At 40.1% G+C, this 21991-nt stretch overlaps 1 protein-coding gene across 4 annotated transcripts in view; it reads left to right on the forward strand.

Moving 5' to 3' along the window:
- Positions 1–1633: 1633 nt before the first annotated feature.
- The window catches only part of map4k2 (mitogen-activated protein kinase kinase kinase kinase 2), a 42906-nt gene continuing 22548 nt past the window's right edge, over positions 1634–21991 (forward strand). For all 4 annotated transcript variants that reach the window (XM_040140466.1, XM_040140468.1, XM_040140467.1 and 1 more), the window contains exons 1-8: positions 1634–1976; positions 11176–11233; positions 13722–13812; positions 14176–14240; positions 17013–17068; positions 20664–20711; positions 20829–20871; positions 21060–21132. In XM_040140466.1, coding sequence (XP_039996400.1) covers positions 1884–1976; positions 11176–11233; positions 13722–13812; positions 14176–14240; positions 17013–17068; positions 20664–20711; positions 20829–20871; positions 21060–21132 — 527 coding nt within the window. In that variant the 5' untranslated portion in view covers positions 1634–1883. The remainder of the gene's footprint in view (positions 1977–11175; positions 11234–13721; positions 13813–14175; positions 14241–17012; positions 17069–20663; positions 20712–20828; positions 20872–21059; positions 21133–21991) is intronic.

Below are 21991 nucleotides of genomic sequence, written 5' to 3' on the forward strand. Positions count from 1 at the left end.
TTGGCATGCATCGCCCTTTTTACACCATACGTAGAGCTGCATGTTCTTCACAAATCATTCGGCCTTAGTTTGATCAGTCCACAAAACCTCTTCCCAGCAGTGTTGTGGTGTCAAGCTGCTCTTTGGCAAACTTCAGGCATACAGTGATGTTTTTTGGGAGAGCAGCAACTTCCTGCCATGGACACTTTGCTCCATGCACCGTGATTTGTGTATGGTTGACTCTTGAACAGCGATGTTAACCAGTTCCAATGATTCCTTTAAGCCTTTCGCTGTTACTCTGGGCATCTTCTTTATCTCATTGAACATTCACTTTGTGCCTTTGGAGTCATATTAGCTGACAAACACTTCTAGGGAGAGTAGCCAAAGAACTAAATCGTCTCCATTTATAGACAGTTTGTCTGACTGTGGACTGATGAATATCTGAACTCTTTGAGATTTCTCTGCAACCTTTTCCAGCTTTATGCAAATCTGCAGTTTCTTGATGGTAAATCTTTTGAGATCTGTTGTTTATGAGGCATGGTTGACTTCAGCAGATGCTTCCTGTGAATAGCAAACTCAGAATGTTTGAGTGTTTTCTATAAATCAAAGTAGCTCTAACCCACACCTCCAGTCTGGTTTCATTCCCGGGACTCCAGGTTTGTTAACTCCAGACCCCAGTTAGATTTAGTTGATGTCATTAGCCAAGAGCCTCACATACTATTTCCAACCTACACTGTGAATGTTTGAATGATGTATTCCATACGGACAAGAACAAAACCATGAGATGTGTGTTATCAGTTAAACTAGATTGTATTAGTTCATAATAATAACTTAGATGAACACCTTATCATATTTAAGACAAATTTATACATAAATGCAGATAATTTCAAAGGGTCCACATACTTTTTCTTACCACTGTATCAGGGCACAAGTTCGCAGGTGACTGAGCTGAGCAGGGTGGTAGCTGTACACTGTAAAAAGATGTCCATCTGAACAGGGTGCAGGAGCCTGTCCTGCAGTGGGAGACACGTCATTTTCTACATTGCAGGAAATCAGTGGTCCACCTTCTCAGAAGAGGAGACCAGCTGTTTTTGGACGATCTCACAGAGGATGTGCATTCGTGAACATGTGCAGAGAAAAGCTGTCTGAAACTGAAACTTCGGTTTGCACGAAACTGAGGTTTTTAGTGATGAACTGCCGTTGGAGACCGAGCAGAGATTTACCAGTGACAACCGCCTTGTGCAAATGGGAGACAAGCGAATGGAACAGGCATGCAATACAGTTTGCTTCTACATAAATCAGTGTGCCCACAACTCACCGGTCCAAACACATACAAACACAAAGGAATAACAGATTCAAAAGAACATGGGACATTAGCTTCGGTCCATTCTGTGAGACAAGTGAGAGGTTTGGCTTTAGTAAGTCAAAGTTTGGACTTATTACGTTAAGATTCTGATTTGCCATGGAGTATTTCCTTTTTTTTTTTTTTTTATCTTATTCCTTATTTTTTTTCTTATGTCATTTCTTTCATTTTCTGTAAAACAAAAACTGAACCTCGACACAGGGTGAAAACACAAAAGGATTTGAAAACGTTTTACAGTGTGGGCTGTCTGCTCATGCGTGATGAGACTCAAACGCCGCTCGGAACTATTTGCGCACAGACCTTTGTAGTGTGTCAGTGATCGCGGAGTTGTGTGTCGGTGTCAGTCCTGTCAGTGAATAGCCCTGTGTGTCTGCCTGTCTGATCGATACACCAGCAATTAGTCAGCTCCAATTAGGTCCCATTAACCCGCCAATCAGAGTGTGTTCATCTGCTGCTGCTGCTTTCTCCTCCGACAACAGCTGGGATGCGTGAGTAGAAAGCCCGCCAGGCTCATCTACAGCACCCAGAGGTGTCTCCAAACATGGACAGGATAGGGGTGTCATTCCTGGACCCTTTGGATGACTACGAGTTAATTCACCGGATTGGGTGCGGCACCTATGGAGATGTGTTCAAGGTGAGCGAGAACGTTTCCTCGTGTTTTCACCGCGGCAGTGACAGATAAAAAGCCCGCACCGGGACGTGTTAGTTCAGGAACGAAGATTCTCTCACTGCACAAACCCCACAGGTTATTGCACTTCCACCAAAGTAAAACTGTTTCTTTGGAGAAGGGCCTGTTCTTCATCAAGTACAGGGATGTGAGAGGTTTTCCATAACCTGAGGTTTGATATAAAGAGAATGATCAAGAGTGTTACCTCTGTAAGGTTTACGTTGCACTTCCTCCAGCAGACTACACGCATCAGAGGGGATAGAATGTCAAAATAATCTTCATGTTGTTGTTAAAAAAAAAGTATTCTAATTCTTGTCAGTATTGCTAAGGGGTAACTAGGAAACAGCCAGTATGAGGGAGATCGATGTGTGTGTGTGTGTGTGTGTGTGTGTGTGTGTGTGTGTGTGCGCGCTTGCCGTTGTTTATTACAATAAAGCCATTTAACCCTTTCGGCCCTTAAAGAAAGCCAGCATCCCTTTTCATCAGTCATTCACTCGCTACCATTTTACAGGGCACAGTGTCAGCCGGTTGCATTAGTGGTGCCACAGGTTTTCACAGGGCTGTCCAATTTTCTTTAAAACCAACAGTTTATAGATAAAATAACCAACAGAAGGGTCTATTTTTGCCTCATTCCAGAATTAAAATACCTCACAAGTCATTGTGCTTGATGTTAAACGGATAGATATCACAATATAAGCCGTGTGGCAAACTTGATCAATTTATATATATTTATAAGCCACGGTATTATATTATCCAACCTTTGCATTCAGTAGGAAATTGCATGTCTCTTCACACTTGATGATTTTTGGTGTCAGGATGCAAACATCCTGTGCTGTTAACCCACCTCGGTGGCTTGTGCATCCTGCAGAAGTAAAACAAGAATTTGTATTGTTTCTTTTTTACACCCCAAACTGCATTGGTCCTGCAAAAAATTGGGCCCCCACCTCCACCACCACCACATCTTATACACTGCTGCCTTCATATAGACAAATTAAACAGATTTAATTTTGAAATATGCACCATGTGAGCACAATATAAATTTAGAGCATGGGTCTGGTGATATTCTGTATTTTACTGACTGTAAACAAACCCCAAAAAGACTCAGACCTTCCTGGCCTTACTGTGGCACACATCCACAATTCAATTCAGAGCTGAAGAGAAACCATAACTTTCAGGATCTGCTCTAGAAGAAGAGAAAACCTCACTCAATATCAAATTGACATTTGTAATCCAAACCTGTCTCCTAGATATTTTGTTCAGAGACTATTAAACTGTCATGTTGTGGTGGCAACGTAACGTAGCCCCAGAGACCAGACTTCACGTCCACAGTCCCATCATTGGTTTAAGCAACAAAAGTACTTGGGTTAAAGTTCGGGGAAGATGATGGTTTTACTTAAATGGCACATGTTGTGCCTGAAGTCACTGTGAACTTTTTCTGTATTAAACCAGACCAGGATCTTTCACTAACTTTATAACTTTTATACTGATCAAATCATTCAGTGAGCCCACATGAGCTGCATGGAAGAATCTGTATTTTTGATATGTTTCTACACTTAGAATGAGTTGTGTCTTTTCAACAGCAGCTTATTTGTGGTTTGGTTTTATATTTGACTTGTTGATCCCTGTCTTCACTTGTTGGTCTTTTAAAGCCAAATCCCAAATAATATCTCTGCATGAATTTACCAGTAGGAGATATTAACTCTTTTTGGTGGAAAGAAGTGACTGTATTACAGGTGAGAGCTTTTTCCCAATGCCAGCATCAGTTTACAGTAAATCTAACAAAATGTGAAATTGGCTATAGCAGTGAGTATGATAACATGGACCTCATGCTATTTGACCTCTTCTTAAGCTCTCAAGTTCTCTGTTCATCTTGGAACTCTATATTTAAATGGGAGAAAAACCTCTATGTACTCAAAGGTGAGCCCCACTGATTTTCAAAATCGGTGTGTTTTTCCAGGTGTTGGGGTGTACGGCTACATACTTGAACATGATCAGTTCAAAACCTAGCATATGGCTGGAACGCCCTTTATCTTTTTGCTTCCCTCCTACTCTCTGTGCTCACATATACAGTAATTTAATGCAGCTGAATTCCCACCAAAGCTGTTTTCATTGACATGTTTTTCTGTTTCTGTTGTCAGACAACGGAACAAGTATGAAATAATGACCGAAAAGCGGCCCATTTAGACTATATGTTAACCAGCTGTTACTTCCAAGCCCTATCCAAGCTGCTGCTCTGCCCTGCTAAAATCCTGATTTTATAACCGTGACGTTGTCTGACAAAATCACCAGACACAAAAGTTAAAGGCAACAGCTGTGCTGTGATTTCAGCTATATTTACTGTAAAATGATCACTAGAGAGAAAGTTAGAAGCTTATTCATGAGACGCATAGAGAGGTTTATCTGTGGAGAGAAAGCCCGACCGGGGGCAATACTAGCGACTCTCTTCTACGGATAGTAGCTAATGTTTGTCCAAAAAGTCGCTAGATTTGTCTGTAGGTGCTTTTTAAAAGAAAAGTCGCTAAGGGGGTTGATAAGTTGGTAAATCTAGCAACAAAGGCGCTATTAATTTTTGAAAGAGCAACGGCCAATGGGGGAACTACAGCACTCGGCTCGTCGACCAATGGTGTAACTTCATTATTCAGTCAGAAGGTCAGTCAGTCAGTCAGTTACGGACATTGGTGTTTGTAAGGCTGGTCTTGCTGTTCTGGTCCAGCCAAAAAAGCCATATAAAGGCTTTAGTGTCTTCACAGGGGGCTGAGTTAAGTCTGATAAATGTCCTCACGTGATGTCACCTGAATCAGCGTCAGATGGGTCTGAAAACTACAAGTTTGAAAAGTAAAAAAATCTGGGGATGCGGAGTTAGAGAGAAGCGAGATCATCAGACCTCTGTAGCCTCCCCCATCACTGCTGTAGTCTGGAGGATCCAGGCCACGTTAGCCACTACTAGCATAACACACCCCAATCAATATCCCAGCTGTTGGTGCTTGAATTTTTGTGGCACAGCATTACCCACAAAAGATTGTGGGTAATGTTATATTACCCACAATGTAATTCAGTTTATAAAAATGCAAACATGTTAACAGTTGCTCATTTACACATTCAGCAGGCACATGAACAAAACTGCAATTAATGTGGAATGTTTGTGTCAACCTGATGAATTTCAGGCCAATTTTCACTCTCCTTTTTAGCTCTGAAAACAGCTGCCTGCTGCTGCTGGAAACCATGTTGATGAGAGTAATAAGAGCGAATCAAAAGTTAAATTGAAAATACACACAGTCATTTCATCCATTGTTAATAAAATATATTGATCATTGCAGCTTTAATTTTCGATTAGCAGCAGCACAAGAGTACCACCTAAAAACTCACTTAACAGAAAATCCAGGGGAAAAAAAATCAGCATTACCACCAGCACTGTCTGACTGACGGCTGATTCTTAGTCGCTGAGATGATGACAAACTGCAGATTTCAAGTTTGACCAAAAATGCTTAACATAAAGAGATGAGCAATATTCAGCTGACTGTGACGTTGGTGTTCTGCACCATATTTGTGTAACATTTGGACATACTGCAGCCTGTGCATCTGCCATGAATGGGAACAGTATTGCATACAGTAACAGACAATGGCACATTATCACCCGCCACTGGTGCTGTTGGTGGGTTTGGTAGAGCTGCAACCACAGGAGTCAAGGGTGAAACCTCCGAACATGTGACTGTGTGGGCATTGAATGGACTCTCATTGCACTGCTATTGTTCAGGGGAAACTCAGTTCAGAGCTCATGTGTGTGACCCTCCTATTAATCTTGATCCATGTCCTCCTGTGGCTCCAACCAGCTACAGCTGGTCCTGGCAGAGACTCTTTCTGTCCTCAAGTGGTCTCAGACTCAGCTAAATCAGTTCAGTTTTTAAAGTAATTTTTAGTTAGTTTTAAAATTTCATAGTGTAAGCATATATACTTTAAGTCATACTGTCATACAGTATGTTACTGATTTTTTTTTTTTTACTTAAACGTAAGTACAAATCTAAGAGTATGAGTAAAATCGACATTTTAATAAGTGAGTGAATATAAAGTTCTGCATTTATACCCTTAAAAGCCACATTAAACTGATTTGAGCATTTTTAAACCTGTGACAGTGTTTATCTGTATTAAACGGGGTGTTAGTGCAGGTCCTTTTAGCAATGTAGTATTTAGTCTTAACACTGGGGAACATGCAAAGGGACAGATTTTTAAAAAATTTAAATCTGAATGTAAATCAAAATGAAAATTCAAACTCAAAGTATATCAAAGTATACTAGTGACTTTTAGTCACTATTAGTGGTCAACTAAAGAATCCTGGATCCTACAATTCCCATAATGCAGCTCGATAACATCTCTCATTATACTCTCGCTGTCGGGTAAATGCCCACTTCTTCAAACCCTACACCTCCAGTTTGAAATTCAAGATTTCTTTTAAAAATTTGTAGTCTCCAAGCCCAAGATGAGATTAACCCTAAGGACATCATCAGAGTTATTTTCTTGGACTTAACAAAGCTCCTCCAGAGCCACAGAAGACATTATGCAACTCTTTTCACAGAATGAGCAGTACTGACCGTGATGAGTTGACTGATCTTAGTGTTAAAAATCGTTGAAGTTCTCCTTTAACATCAAAAGGGACTAGATTTGTCATTTGGTGGATTTTTAGCTTTTAATTGATGAGGAGATTTGGCAGGGTTGCCCTGCTCCCACTCTGTCACACTCTGTCAACAGCTCCTGGTGATTGGCGAGAAGTGTTTGCCATGATTTCAAAAGTACCTCCCAAGAATATATCACTCTTATCTGAGATTTCCTGCCGTCAGTAGAGTGTGATTTTAACACAGAACTGCAGATAAGGTTTATTTTAACAGAAGTTATTTTTTCACATTCATTAGATTATGTGGTAGGAGTACAGAAGTAGAACAACAATTCCTCTTAAAGTAAAAGAGATTTTAACTTGGTGCATTCAGCAATGAGTTTTACTGTAAATGCAGATGGTGTGATCAGTGCCACTACACTTTTTTCCAGGAAATAAGCAAGTATCTCTCTTTCCTTTATAACTGATCTCGTCCTGTATGACTACTGATGATGGTAACAATTAGAGGTTCTTGACAGAAACCTTTGTTCTATGATCCTGACGAGATGACACTGAAAACCGATAGAAGTTTGTCATGTGTTAAAGGAATACTGAAGCTAGACTGGAGCCTTTACTCTGGCATACGTACTACTCTGTTGGTGGCACTCTGTTGTATAGTGATTTAGAACAGTGGTTAAACTATTAAACAGAACTAAGTTTTAGTACCCTTATAAATGATTTTAATTGTTTTGATGAGACTTAAAGTGTGATTTGTGGGAAGTACTGTTCAAGACTGCACTTTTAAAGCAGCAAGAATGGTTACTGATCTCATGACTGACCACAAATTAAGACTGGACGGCATATTGGCACACACACACGAGCATAATTCTAAAGTTCTGTGAGTGGTTTTGAAATTTTTAGGCAGCAAATGCCTCAACACAGTCAGAGTGTACAGAGAGACAGTTCAAAAAGAAGCCTCTGGTGCTCTCTGAGACAGCTTTGACATGGAGATTTGCATTTTGTCCCGCAAGCATGCTACTTCTAGTAATATTGTAAGAATATGTTGCACACTGCAAAATTGACAGTGTATTCATAAATGCCAGCACCTTGCCTGAAATTGTGTAATTTTTGAGAATAGTGCGAACACTGCTGTGCATTAATACAAACACACAACAGAAATATAAGAGGTGCTCATAGCTGAAGAAAGCGGAACTGTGCACAGTGTGATATCTTTAGTTTCATCACAGAAACAAACAAAAAAAATCATTGGGAAACATTTTTAGTAGAATTTTGTGGTGTTATGAAATTTGGAGTAAGCATTTCAAAGTCATAGTTGTCAGTTGAAATGCACTGTATGACTATCTGTTAAGGTCAAATGGTAAAGTACATTGATTTCTTATATATTAACTGTCAAAATTGTGCACTTTGAATATGAGTACTAGAGTGTGTCTTATAGTTCCAGTATGTAGCACAGCACTGGGACACAGCTTTTGTCTAAGACCATAAAGCTGCTCTGATCAATTATTTTAGCCATGCTAGCAGCTTGGCTCTATTATTGGCAATTTTGGTATGTCTGTTGGTCGGTTGGTCCACCATAACAGCTATTAGATGGTCTGCTGTAAAATCTGGTAGATATATTTATGTTCCCAAGAGAATGAAAGACATTGCTGAACACCTGACGTTTCCCCTAGTGCCACCATGAGGTTTACATTTCTGTTTTTTAGTGAAATGTCTGGAATGGACTACAGTGAAATCTGTGACAGACGTGCATGTTCCTCAGAGGTTGAATTATAATAATGCTGATCCTTTAACTAACCAAATTTGAATTTGTCCAGTACTTAATACCTGCATAACTGACAATCCCATCAGCGTCTGCTGTACTTTGTGTTAAATGCGAATTAGCAAATATTAGTATGCTAATACACTAAGCTAAGATGGTGAACAAGATAAACATTGCCTGCTAAACATCAGCATGTTAGCATTGTTATCTTGAGCATATTAGCATGCTGATGTTAGCTTCTAGCCTAAAGCATTGCTGTGCCTAAGTACATCATGGAGCTGCTAGCACAGCTGTGAACTCTTTAGTTTTGTTACTATATATTAACAATGGATCAAACTGATTGTAACTTGAAAAGTGTCACTCAGTGTGACACACGTACAAAGAATTACCACCCAACTATACCTGTCCTTTCAGCTCTGCAGACCTTTTTACCATCTTTGACCCCATTGATTTATTTTACTGCTCTGGTACAGTCTCAGCACTCTCATTAGGCAGACAAGGTTAGCAATGCTAGCTAAAATGAGAGTGAATATTGGACCTACATTCATCAGGTGCACATAATGTTGCTCTGTCTCTAATGGATGTGGAAATAGGACATAGCAAACTGCTAACATATGCTAACATATTTGCAATAACAACTGGTAATACCAGTGTACTGAACTGATTAAGGTTATGTTTTATTGTTTATGACTTCATCTTTTAATTTTGTAAAAGGGATCATTTATTTCTTCTTTCAAAAGTTACATATTTAAGGCTACATTTCATTCAGTAGGTAAAGTGGTGGTCTCATTATCAAGAAATTATAGTTTGTGCAAGACTGTATATTGTTTCCAGCTCAGAGGCCATTTGGGTACTGGATAAAAATGTAGTGAAACTTCTGCTTCCTCCAACCCATTTGGATGTAACCCTAAGCAGCTGTTATTTCAGGCTTGGCTATGTAAAAACCATGTCAGAGATGTTACTATCACTGTAGTCACAGGAAGTCCTGTGCTAGAACAGGAAAAAAACAGGAAGTGAATGCAGCCAAGCCACAGGTTGTGTTAAGGCGACACGCTGATTCTATTGGTTGGTGCCTCGTTTGTTGTTGATGCCTGGAGTGAAAAGCAGTCCATCTGACGTCAGTGCAGTCAGTGAATCGGGATGACTGATGTTACCAGGAAGAATTGAGGAAGTTGAAAACATGGTATAGCTGCTTTGAAACAACATTTACCATCACCTCTGCTGTACTATTGTGAAATGAGTCAGGTTTAACACAGGTTTATTCTGGCTGGGTGAACTTGTTAGGATTGCTATTTGGACTGGTTTTACTTTGTTTTGTTTCTGTAATCTGTACTGGATACATCTGAAGATGAAACACTACCTAAGGGTCTAACTAAACATGACCTCTGATACTGTCCATTTTAATGCTTGATATTATTCATAATAATACATTATAAAGTGAAGTTACTGTGAATCTGGATACATTGTTATTGTATTGTTGTAACTATCTAGCTTGTTCGATGGTTGATAGTAAATGAAATATCGGTATAACTTAGATACAGTGGGAATGGAATTTATTATTCTTTCCAAAAATCATGGTATTACAACCCACCATTGAAAAGTATGAATATGAACATTTAATATATGCTTTGATAGATTAGACTCTTGTTGTCATAGCAGCCATTTTCAAAAAGAATAGTCTGTTCTAGAAATGATCTTGGTACACTGCATGGCATGGAGTATACAACTGAAATCTTAAAATTATGAGTCTCCACGTGGGTGTCAAAGGTTCAATGCGATTTATGTCAGAATGAGTTGAAAGATTTGACTCAATCCTACACACACCGTCCTACTGCCCCAACTGTTTTCTCCTGTCTGAGAAAAATTGCTAAAATCTAAAGTGGGCATTTGTTTTAGGAAATCACGGAGCCTTATTTTAAAATGTTTTATGTCTTCAGAAAGAGCCGATGGGCTTGGGACTGAGAACCCAGACAGTGAAGGGAAGCTATAAAGAATTGAGAGACGGACTAACACATTGTTAGTTTGGGTCTTTTCATGGAAAAGGACAACACTGTCCTTGAGCTCCAGTAGGTTTTTACTGAGGCATTTTTGGTCTACAAGCTTAAGTAGATACTTAAGGTGATGGTGATTGATTAGTCACCATTAGTGCACCATTGATTAGTGCACTTAACACTTCGGTCGAGAGTCATGCGTCTCAACAGAAGACGAGCCAGGTTGATATGTTTGGTGACCCCTACAACAGGTTAGTTTGTATCACACAGTCAGAGAATAGGTCTGTGGTAAATCATACTGCTATCAGTCTATTTGACTTCACCAGAGGCTTGTCTGGGACTGTGGGAAAGAGCTGGCTGTGCCAATACTATTAGACCATGCTAGTGAAGCAATACAAGGTTAAAACCTAGGTGAGGCAGTAGACTAAACTAATTCCTTCGTCATCAAGATAGATCAAACAACAGTGGACCTCATGCAAGAATATTTGTGTATTCTTACAAGAAATTACTCTTCCTTGTTGAGATTTGTTCACACTAGTGTGTCGCATCTGATTTGCGTTATGTTCACAAGTAATGCATGTTCGTAAGTGCGGCCTATGGTCATCTAAACCATCAAATTTGATTCTGCCAAAATATCAGCATGTTCTCCAGGTACAAGCTCTTTTCTAAGTTTTGTTTCTACATTGTTTCTGATGCACAAGGACATCCAAAAGATGCAGGGAAAAATCACAATGTCACATCTCATACTTATTATAATATGATTATATTTATCTATTAAATTGAATTTCATATATTTTCTATCCCTTTCAGGCTCGTAACATCAGGACTTCAGAACTGGCAGCTATCAAGATTGTCAAGCTGGACCCTGGTATGCTAACAGTATAAAGTTGACACCACATGCTCACAAGTGATTATTTGTAATACAGCAGTTACAGGTTGATACATGTGCGATTTTGGTCTGTCTCAGACTACAGTTCACTTCCGTGAAAAAAAGGTGGTGAAATCTTTTTTCCTTTCAAAACAGTGGTCTTAGATCACACCGTGTGACACCTTCACTGACAGTTGATTTAGAGATTTAGAGACCAAAGATAACCTGGCCAACACTGCCTGACACAGATAGTCTAAGTGCCTATAAACATACACACGTGGATACCACCACTTTACAATAAAGTAAAAAAAGATGGTACAAGTTAATGACATGTCTCAGCTTAGATATAGATTTGCTTCTGTTCAGTTTGTAGCACTGCAATTCACATATTCATTACAAAATCTGACATGCTTTAAAATGTATGTTGTACAGTGCAACACAGATTGTGACCAAGATTTTATTTGATTTTAGATTTTATTATTATTATTAGAGTTTATTATCATTTATCAGACCCCTTTTTGAACATTGTAAAAATGTTGATATTGCATAATGTATAGGGGCCCTTACTCCGGGCAAGATGCCAAATTTTCCAAATTGTTGGACTGTTCCTTTACAGTAAAGTAAAGTCTCTTTTTTTGAAAAACTTAAAGGATAGGTTCACATTTTTCATGTCAATCTTAAAACAAATCCTACACGCTCATATGTACATTGTAAGAGTTCACTGGATGCTGTAACCAGTCCTTCTGCTCATACTGGCTGTGATGAAATCCTTCCTAAAGTGATTTCATTGTAAGAGTGGGAGTAAGAGTGGTGGAATAGTAACACAAAAAAAGATTTTGTAAAAAGATGCTGTAACTTTCAAAGAAACCCACTGTTGAAAATCCTACTCCCTGCCCAGTCCTGTGGGGCAGGCTCAGAGTCTGTGCTCAAGACGCCCCGGCGCCTCCTCCACTCCACACAGCACCTCCTCCACTCCAGGCACATGCTACCAGCACCTCCTCCACTCCACACAACACCTCCTCCACTCCAGGCACCACCAGCGCCTCCTCCACTCCACACAACACCTCCGCCACTCAAGGTACCCTCAGCACCTCCTCCACTCCAGGCGCCCCCAGGTCCTCTTCCACTCCACGCAGCGCCTTCTCTGCTCCAGGCGCCCCCCGCACCTCCTCCACTCCAGGCACCACCAGCGCCTCCTCCACTCCACAAAGCGCCTTCTCTGCTCCAGGCGCTCACAGTGCCTCCGCCCGTCAAGGTGCCCTCAGCGCCTCCTCCACTAGAGGCGCCCCCAGCACCTCTTCCACTCCACACAGCACCTCCTCTGCTCCAGTTGCCCCAAGCACCTCCTCAACTCCAGGCACCACCAGCGCTTCCTCTGCCCCACAGAACACCTCCGCCACCCAAGGCGCCCTCAGCGCCTCCTCCACTCCACGCAGCGCCTTCTCTGCTCCAGGCGCCCCCAGCACCTCCTCCACTCCACGCAGCGCCTTCTCTGCTCCAGGCGCCCCCAGCACCTCCTCCACTCCAGGCACCACCAGCGCCTCCTCCACTGCACACAGCGCCTTCTCTGCTCCAGGCGTCCCCAAGCCCCACCTCCCCACCAAGTGCTCCTGGCGCCTCCTCTACTCCAGGCAAAGCCTCCTCCATTGCATATGCTCTTTGTATAACCCAACTACGACAAAGTCAATTTTCTACACCCACTTATTTGTGTCTAACTCAGACAAGAGAAACTTCATACTAGCTCTGACTGAACTTGGGAAGGCATTTTTACACTGAAAAAGAACAATGGATTTGTCCTATATCTCCTACATTGGGATAACATTAAGAGGGGATAGCTTCACAGCCAATACTGACATGAGAAGCAATTACAGTCGCCAATAACTCTTTTAAAGTACATGCGGGCAAATGAATATTCTTTTAATACATACTTGAAAAAATGTGAACTTATCCTTTAATAAATTATTAAAACATACATTTGTATAGTAGGGAGCCAGCACACTGGAAGCATTGCATTTTACTTTCTGTTTGTATTTTCACACTTCGTAAATCTGTAGTATAACATTGATACATATTGGTTCAGTACTTTTTGTAGGTTTAGTACCTGCTGTTCCAAACACATTGCAGGATTCCATAAAATATTCCACAACAACTATGCCATCTTTACTGCATTACACACGGTACACCATTTGAATTAGCTCTCACTGATGGATGAAGCTTCAATGGGCAGAAAGTTACACTACGTCTTAGACATCACTAAATGTTTTTTTAACTTAATGCGGACTTGCTCCAGTGCATCACCACACTCCCCTATCTAAGTTAGATAAATACATGAATAGATGCACCGACTGGCCTGATGTTAAATGAATAATATAACAGCCTCATGTACACCAGTCCTTCCACTGGTCTAAACTTGTGTTTTACCAGTCTGTAATTTTCCTTCCAGCTATATGAACTGAGAAACTACTCACTAAACTGTCTGTCTGTTCAGGTGATGACATCACATCCATCCAGCAGGAGATTACGATGATGAAGGAGTGCAAGCACAAAAACATTGTGGCGTACTTCGGCAGCTACCACAGGTGTTGTGTGTTTTCAGCCTGTCCACTTATATGTGGTCAGATATGTGGAATTCCTGTGATTGTTGGTGGAGTTAAATATGTGGAATTTGACTTTTATTTTCCCCACACTGCTGCTGGATTCCTCTCCCACTCATTCTAGAGTTTAGTTAGCTTTTTGGCACAGCAGCTCGTGAATGATACTCTGTATTTGTGGGCACAATGCCTTAACTTCAGAATACTAGGAAAAGTGTTTACTTGTGAGTATTATCTTTTGATACTGAATGCTTCAATGTTGTTTTTCATAATCCCTGCAAAAGTGTTACTCCCAGAGAATAAGCAGAGCACATGTCAAACACCAAGATAAAGTTATGTGTCTCTCTCCAGGAACACCAAACTGTGGATCTGCATGGAGTACTGTGGTGGAGGGTCACTTCAGGATATTTACCATGGTACAAATACAAATAAATGTGAAAAATTCTGAATTTAGGTCTTGTATTACATTAAATTTAGTGCCAATTTTAGTTTTATCTGCAGCATATTCTAAAACGTGCTGCATTATCATTTAAAGAAACAGTGAAAATGTTTTGTTTCTTACCCAGAGCAAGGTGGAAAAGATTGATATCAATTCACATGTGGGGCCAGTAAAGAGATAATGTGGCATTCATGCTATGTTGGCACAGATTGTAGAACAGGAAAACCTCTTGGTATCCCAATTTGGGAGCCTTGGGGTACCCCTATTGCTAACCCTATACTCATACCAGATAAATGGGAATTTTTAAGCCTAAATTAGTTATTTTTATCATACACATTTGTGGCAGTTAAAAAAGTGAATGCAGATACAAACAATCAGAATAGGGCTTCTTTTTAGTTAGCTGAATAGACAGCTACGGTATCTCCCACTTGGCAAAGAGCCACAGAAATTGCAACAAACCAGTGGAAAAATGGCTGCAAAGCTACCATTATGGAAAGTTACATCAAAATACAATCCAATATTAATTGTAGTTTAGCTAATTAAAAAGGAGCTGTATACTGTTCATTTGTATCTTCTTTTACTAGTTAACAAACTGCTACAAATATGTAACAAAATAAAAATATTGACTATTCATTTATTTAATAAGTGACTACATGGCCACAATGGGAATAACTTTCTTGGAATAACGCAACAATCTACAGGTGGAATAACAGGAGATTTTCCTCATTCTTCTACGTCTGCAAACATTGCGTGCATGCAGAGAAAACCCAGGACATACGTATTTAGTGTAGCTTAGCACAGAGACTAGAAAGAAAGAGACTGCTAGCCCAGTTCTGTCAGAATTTTAAAAAAGAAAATTCCTTCCAAACACCAAAACTACAGTATATTTCATAGAGTTAGTATGGCGTTGTTTCTGGTCTTTATGCTAAGCTAGGCTAATGCTACAATAATGCTATCGGCAGAATGGGGAAACCTCCTGTTATAACGAGTTGGGAACGTTCATCCAACATGGTCACCCCTGCTTTTCCTCAGATCATACAGAGTAAATACAAACAGTTAGCTAGCTTAATTAGCTGAATTGACTGAATAAACGTTAACATTTTGTCACTGGTTTGTTGATGCTTCTGAAGTTCTTTTCACCAAGTCGTAAATATCATAGCTTTCAGAAATCTTTTGTGTAGCAACAGGGAATTACACCTAGAAAGCTACTAATGTTTTTTTTGTAATTATGGTCTCGGTGATACATGAATGTGTTTAGCCTAGCTTAGCACAAACACTGGGAGCAGGGGGAAACAGCTCGCCTAGCTTTGTTTTTTCTCTTTTTTTTTTTATGAAGGTTTTGATATTTAACAATTAAAATGTATTCATCCAAAATGTATCCAGCCTGAGTCAGTTCAATAGCTGTTAGACAGAAGGAAATCCAGCCCAGAGGCATGCATCATGTCCATGACTGGTTGCCATGTCTTTTTCTGTTGTCTGGCAGGGTATATGTAAATCTCTGCAAAGGTAGCCCCCTTTAACACCTCCTCATACCACTCTTCCACTGAGGGAGAATCTTTGGATATCCAAGGTTTATTGCTAAATATAAAAATATTCAATTTTTTTTTTTAAACTAAGATTTAGTTTTGCCAGTTTGTGGGAAGATGGGGCAATTCTTACTAAAGATAAGTTATCCCCTGAGGGAATCAGTGAAGCAGTGGCCTCTTTTTTTGATAAGGTCACCTTGAAACCTGAGAATATATCTGAACTGCTGTAAACATTCAAGTAAACACAGAATGGTGGTGTGTAACTCAACCAAGTACAGCGGGTTATCATCTGTATAAAATTAGATTTTTTTGTCCAATACCTTTAACACCAAAGCCACTTGTCGCTGAGGCTGTTCTAATGAGCCTAGCTAAGGGCTCGACAGCCAAAGTGCACAGGTGGGACCTTTGAGGACAGCCCTGCAAGTGCCCAGCCCCAGCGGAAAGGGAGTACTTAAATTTTTTCTAAAGTATAGAAAGGAAAGGGCTATTCAAGCTGGCTGAAGGCCTTTAAAAAGTCTAAAGACACTAAAAATCCCTTTAAATCACTGTTGCGAACTTATTCTATTATGTTTAAGACCCTCCTAAGAGTTCCCTCCTGTAGTAAAGCCTGTTTGATCGGGTTTCTCCAGTATTGGTATCAGAGGTCCAAATCTTAGAGTCAGCATCTTGGCCAAGACCTTTGCATCTACATTAATGATTGATACAAGGCTATATGATTTTAAAATTAGACATATGTTGGCCAGTGACAGTGTTTCAGGTAAATGGTAGGTATAATTAACACTATAGCTGTAAGTATTAAACAGGTGGGTAGTAATTTTGTTTTTAAAGGCCTTAAACCGTTCTAAACAATGGAGAGCTGTCTTATTTATCTGTTATGGCACATCTATTTCTATTCATGAAGCAGATACAACATCTAAATAAGACAGCTTTGGAGTTGTTTTAACAGACCTATGCTAGTGCTGATTCCACTGATTTCAGTCTTGATGCTAAGCTAGGCTAGACATGTGTCAGACCTATCTGTAGATGCACAGGGATGAAACTGATTTTCTCGTCTGGCTCTGGGTTAGACAGCAGACATATTAACCAAAACTGTCACACTGTTGTAATCACCACGTTTAATCTGAGACATTAGTTTTGTTACTGTTTTAAAAAATGTACATGAAAGGCTTTTCTTTTTCACCTTCCTCTTGAGTCTGAGTTAATAATCAAACTGTTCTTTACAGTGACGGGCCCATTAAGGGAGAAACAGATAGCTTATGTGTGCAGAGAAACACTCCAGGTAAGGCTTTTTGGGTGAAAGGCAGCTTGTTGCTGTTGTATTGTGAAAACTCTAAAGCTACATTGCTTTAGAATGAGTCATGTGTTTTTCCCAGCAACAGAAGAGCTAAATAGTATTTAACCATGCCAGACCACTAAATATACAGTAGAGGTAACCGCCGCTGCAGCATAACAGAGTCAAGAGCAGATTATACACGCCAGACTTTCTTTATTTTGTTAGTGAGTGACCTTCTGCTCACTTCAAGGTTTTACTGGATAATCATGTTTGTAGACAAGAAAAAAAATCTGACGCTGAATTTAAAAGGAAGAAATCCTAAAGAAAGATATAGAAAAGATCTTGTCTGGCTTGCAGTTTTTTAGTTTTTCCACATTTGGTCACATTTGCACCTTATCTTCAAATAGTTTAAAGTGTAATTTGGTATACATGCATTCTTGTGTAGCTTTTGATTTTTACTTTTGTTTTGCCTTTCTTGGAAATTCTTTGCCATCTTTCTCTGTATCTTTCACTTTTCCCTTTCATCCAAAATTTTATTTTGTTGTTCAATGTGCACCAGTATACTTTATTACATTACATAATTTAAAATGAGTTACACTTGTCTTTAGATGTCTTAAGACACCATTGTTGTTGTCTACATCTCACTGTCAGCAATGGCTGCGTGCGCCTGTGACGTCATCCATTCTATTGTCACAGGATTACAGACAATACTGTAGCGCCTTCATGACAATCAATGGGGACTTCATCCATGTCTCCCTCTCCAAACCCTTACTAACTTCACTCAGTATGTGAAGTGCAAAACATGGGAGAATAAAATCTTGGACTTGCTGTTTACCAATGTGATGTAGGCATACAGCTCCAGGCCCTCCCGCCAACAACAGGTTTGACTCAATCCCCTCAGCCCGTCTGCTGCCCTCCTCAACCCAGATCCACACCTCAGCCCCCCCCCCTCCATGCCATATCCCTCACACCAGAGAACATCTGAACGACCCCTCTTCCCCCCACCAGCGCATTCCTCACATCCAGCCAAGTGAGACGGGAGCTATCCAAGCTGAGAATCAACAAGGCAAGGGGTCCAGACAACATCAATCCCAGGGAACTTAAGGCTGGTGCCGGACAGCTTGCAGGATACTTCCAGCACCTTTTCAACCTCTCCTTGAGGCTGAAGAAGGTGCTCCAGGAGTGAAAGACATTCTGCATTGTTCTGGTGCCCAAGACAGGATGTCCCAGTAGTCCCAAAGACTACAGGCCAGTGGTACTGATGTGGCATGTCATGAAGACCTTTGAGAGACCAGTTCTGCAGCACCTCAGGCCCCTTGTGAGTGTCTCCTTGGATCCTTTGCGGTTCGGATACAAGGCCCAAGTCGGCGTGGACGACACGATTATTTACCTGCTACACAGGGATCACTCACATCTGGAGAGGCCAGGAAGCACAGTAAGAGTCACAGTCTTTGTCTTCTTCAGTGCGGTCAACACCGATCGGCACCACATACTTATGGAGAACCTCTCGGCCATGCAGGTAGACCAAGACATGGTGGCCTGGATTACAGACTACCTCACCAACAGGCCACAGATTGTCTAGCTGCAGAGTAGTCTGTCGGATCTGGTGATAGGCAACATCGACGCACCAAGGGACTGCACTTTCACCATTTCTTTTCATTATGTAAACCACCAACTTCAGCTTCAACTCTGGAATTTGCCACCTGCAGAAGTTCTCTGATGATTCCACCATTGTGGGCTGCATCAGTGATGACAAGAAGGAAAAATACACAGGGGTTGTAGAGAGCTTCACCAGATGGTGCGAGGAGCACCACCTCCAACAAAACATTGGTAAGACCAAGGAGCTGGCGGTGGACTTCCAACGGAGCAGGAAGCCCCCAACCCCTATTACCATCCATGGGTAAGAAATACAGATGGTGGACTCGCAAAGGTTCCTGGGAGTAGACATAAACAATAAACTGGACTGGACAGACAACACCAAGGCCCTCTATCAAGAAGGACAGAGCGGACTGTTCTTTCTTAGGTGGCTCAGGTCCTTTGACGTGTGCAGCAGAGTACTGCAGATGTTTTACCAGTATGTGGTAGCCAGCGCACTATTCTTTACTGTGGTGTGCTGGGGAGGTGGCATTATGGCCGGGGAAACCAACAGACTTAACAAGCTGGTGAGGAAGGCCAGCTCTGTTGTTGGACTAAAACTGGACAGTATGGAGGCAGTGGTGGAGAAGAGGATGAGAGTTTAAATAAGGAACATCCTGGGCAATCCCTCCCATCCTCTCAAAGATGAGCTTTGGCATGGGAAGCACCTTGAGCCACAGGGTCATCTTCCCCTAGTGCAAGATTAAGTGATTCAGGCACTCCTTTGTGCCGATAACTTATTTTATCCTATCTTATCTTATAACCAGATTTTATTAATTTTTAACGAAAACGTGATTTATTATATCAAATATAAAAGAACTGATGACTGATCACTGACTTAAACTGGTACCTAAATAATACTACCATAGCTACATGCAGTTACATCTGACATAAATTAAGAAATAGCATAAGAACACATTAAGCCAGGATCCAGGTGGAATACACAAAGATAAATTGTTTAGAATTAAAAATCCTGTATAATTTAGAATAAAAGAAACTTTAAGGTAAATCATAATTTAACCTAGATATAAAGATAATCCTTGTTGTTTGAGCTACATTGTTGTCATCATGCGGTTCTGTGTGCTACTGGTTCCACCGAAGTACAAGTAGCACTATCTCCAGCATTTTTACTCTACTGCTACTTTGACTGTTTTGCTGTGGCTGTAATGGGCCATAGCAGGCAGTGTTGTAAAACAGTGAGCAGGACTGTTTTATGGCAATAATGGATTTTTTTAAATTCATCAATGTGATGAAGTACTTCAATTTATATATAGCTATTTAATTTTCTGGACATTGTCTTGTTACATTCTAAACAGTTTCTCAAATTATTTTAAATTTACAATCTAACAGTATTACAGTAAGTATTACAGTATAACATTACATAAACTGTGATAGAGGATATTATCTGTATTACCCACTGAGAGAGTAGAGGGCCCGGCATTCTAAACTATTGTTGTGGCCCAGTTTTGTAGAGGGACTCTTTGTCAAAATCTAGTTTTAAGACCTAAGATGTCTCATTGTGATCATGTCAACACGCTTATGTTAGCATTTAGCTTAAAGCACAGCTGTGCCTAAATAGAGCACCACAGAGTTGCTAGCATGGCTGTAGACTTTTAGTCTTGTTGAACTTTGGACAAGGTAGCTGATTCTCCCTACTTCCAGTCTTATCCTAAGATAAGCTATTGTCTGAACTCCAGCTCTGTACTTAACAGGCAGATATGAATCCTTTATTTTTCTTTATATTGTACTCTCGTGGTGCATATTTTTTAGTCAAATTTCAGCATAGGACTACCGGTTGGCTCCTGGGTGTTAGGTGGCAGAGGTGGTTAATAGGGGCCCAAGAACAATTTTACCCCAGGGCCCCATGACAGGTCCATCTGCTCATGCTTTTCACCTGTATAATGGTTGTCAACTATAAAATAAGTAATAATAAAAGATGTATATTCACACTGTTTTTTTTTTCCAGGGTTTGTATCACCTGCATGAAACAGGCAAAATGCATAGAGACATAAAGGTACTGCAGTTTTTTAATCTTTATCAAGGTGTTACTTTATAATTGTGATCATGCATTAATACACTGTGGGCTACCATGTGAACAGATGCTACGTTATTATGGGTGTTCTCTCTGCAGGGAGCCAACATCCTTTTGACAGAGAGAGGAGATGTCAAGCTGGGTCAGTGGTGATCTGTATCAGACACACACATACACAAAACCACATACACACAAACACACACACACATACATACACATCTTCAATACCTATTTTAACAAACTCATCAAGTAGGCTTAAATAGGCCATCTGTATTGGATGTCAGTTGCCATCAGCCCCAGTGTTACCCTGTCTGTCTCTTCTGTGTCTAGCTGATTTTGGAGTGGCGGCAGAGATCAGTGCCTCGGTGGCCAAAAGGAAGTCTTTTATAGGAACTCCCTACTGGTAAGATGAATGGAGCTGACCTCTGTCTGTTTACAGTACCAAGCACATTGGAATTCAACCTTTAAAGGTTTTTGCAGAGTGACACAGTACTGGGTACAGTACACAGGTTCCCACTCAACACATCAACCAAAACCTACTCCACTGATTTAACACTTTTTACACTTTCCTTTTTTACTTCTTACACAAGTAAAGAAATAATTTTAAATTGTATTCAATGAATGCAGACATACAGTATAGAAACACATGATATTGCTCTACTGTCTGCTATATATGACTTTATTGATGGATTGAAATTCATGTTGTTGCAGTATAAGAAACCGTATGAAGAGATAGGAAACAGTTAAGAATAATTTAGAATAATAAATACAACAAAATGCATGGCCATATGCATGACTTGTGCATTGTTTAGGTAGCTGTGCAAAATATAATGTACAGAGGTAATATGTTAACCTTATTTAGGTAGAATTATGGTTTGTTAAGAGCCATACTGAGGTTGGAATTCCTATAGTATATGTATTATAAATAATATAAATATAGTTATATAGAAATAAAACTAAATATTAATATATTAATATTAATATATTAACATTAATGGTATATTCTTGTATTTATGTATATAATAGTAAATGCAAAATATATGACAGTTTGTATATAGGAATATAGGAAAACCAGATTGGCCCAAGGATGCTGCCTTGGGGAATTCTATCAATAAATCATTAAGAAATCAGTTAAGGACTTACTATTCTTTTGTAACTTGATCAATTAAAGGATAGATATGGTAATTTTCAATATTTTTCTTATTGTCAAAAAATTTAATGAAGAAACCCATACCACCAATGAATGTGTCCTACTAACAAGT

The sequence above is a fragment of the Xiphias gladius genome, chromosome 12, assembly GCF_016859285.1.
Source record: "Xiphias gladius isolate SHS-SW01 ecotype Sanya breed wild chromosome 12, ASM1685928v1, whole genome shotgun sequence".
Classification (NCBI taxonomy): domain Eukaryota; kingdom Metazoa; phylum Chordata; class Actinopteri; order Istiophoriformes; family Xiphiidae; genus Xiphias; species Xiphias gladius.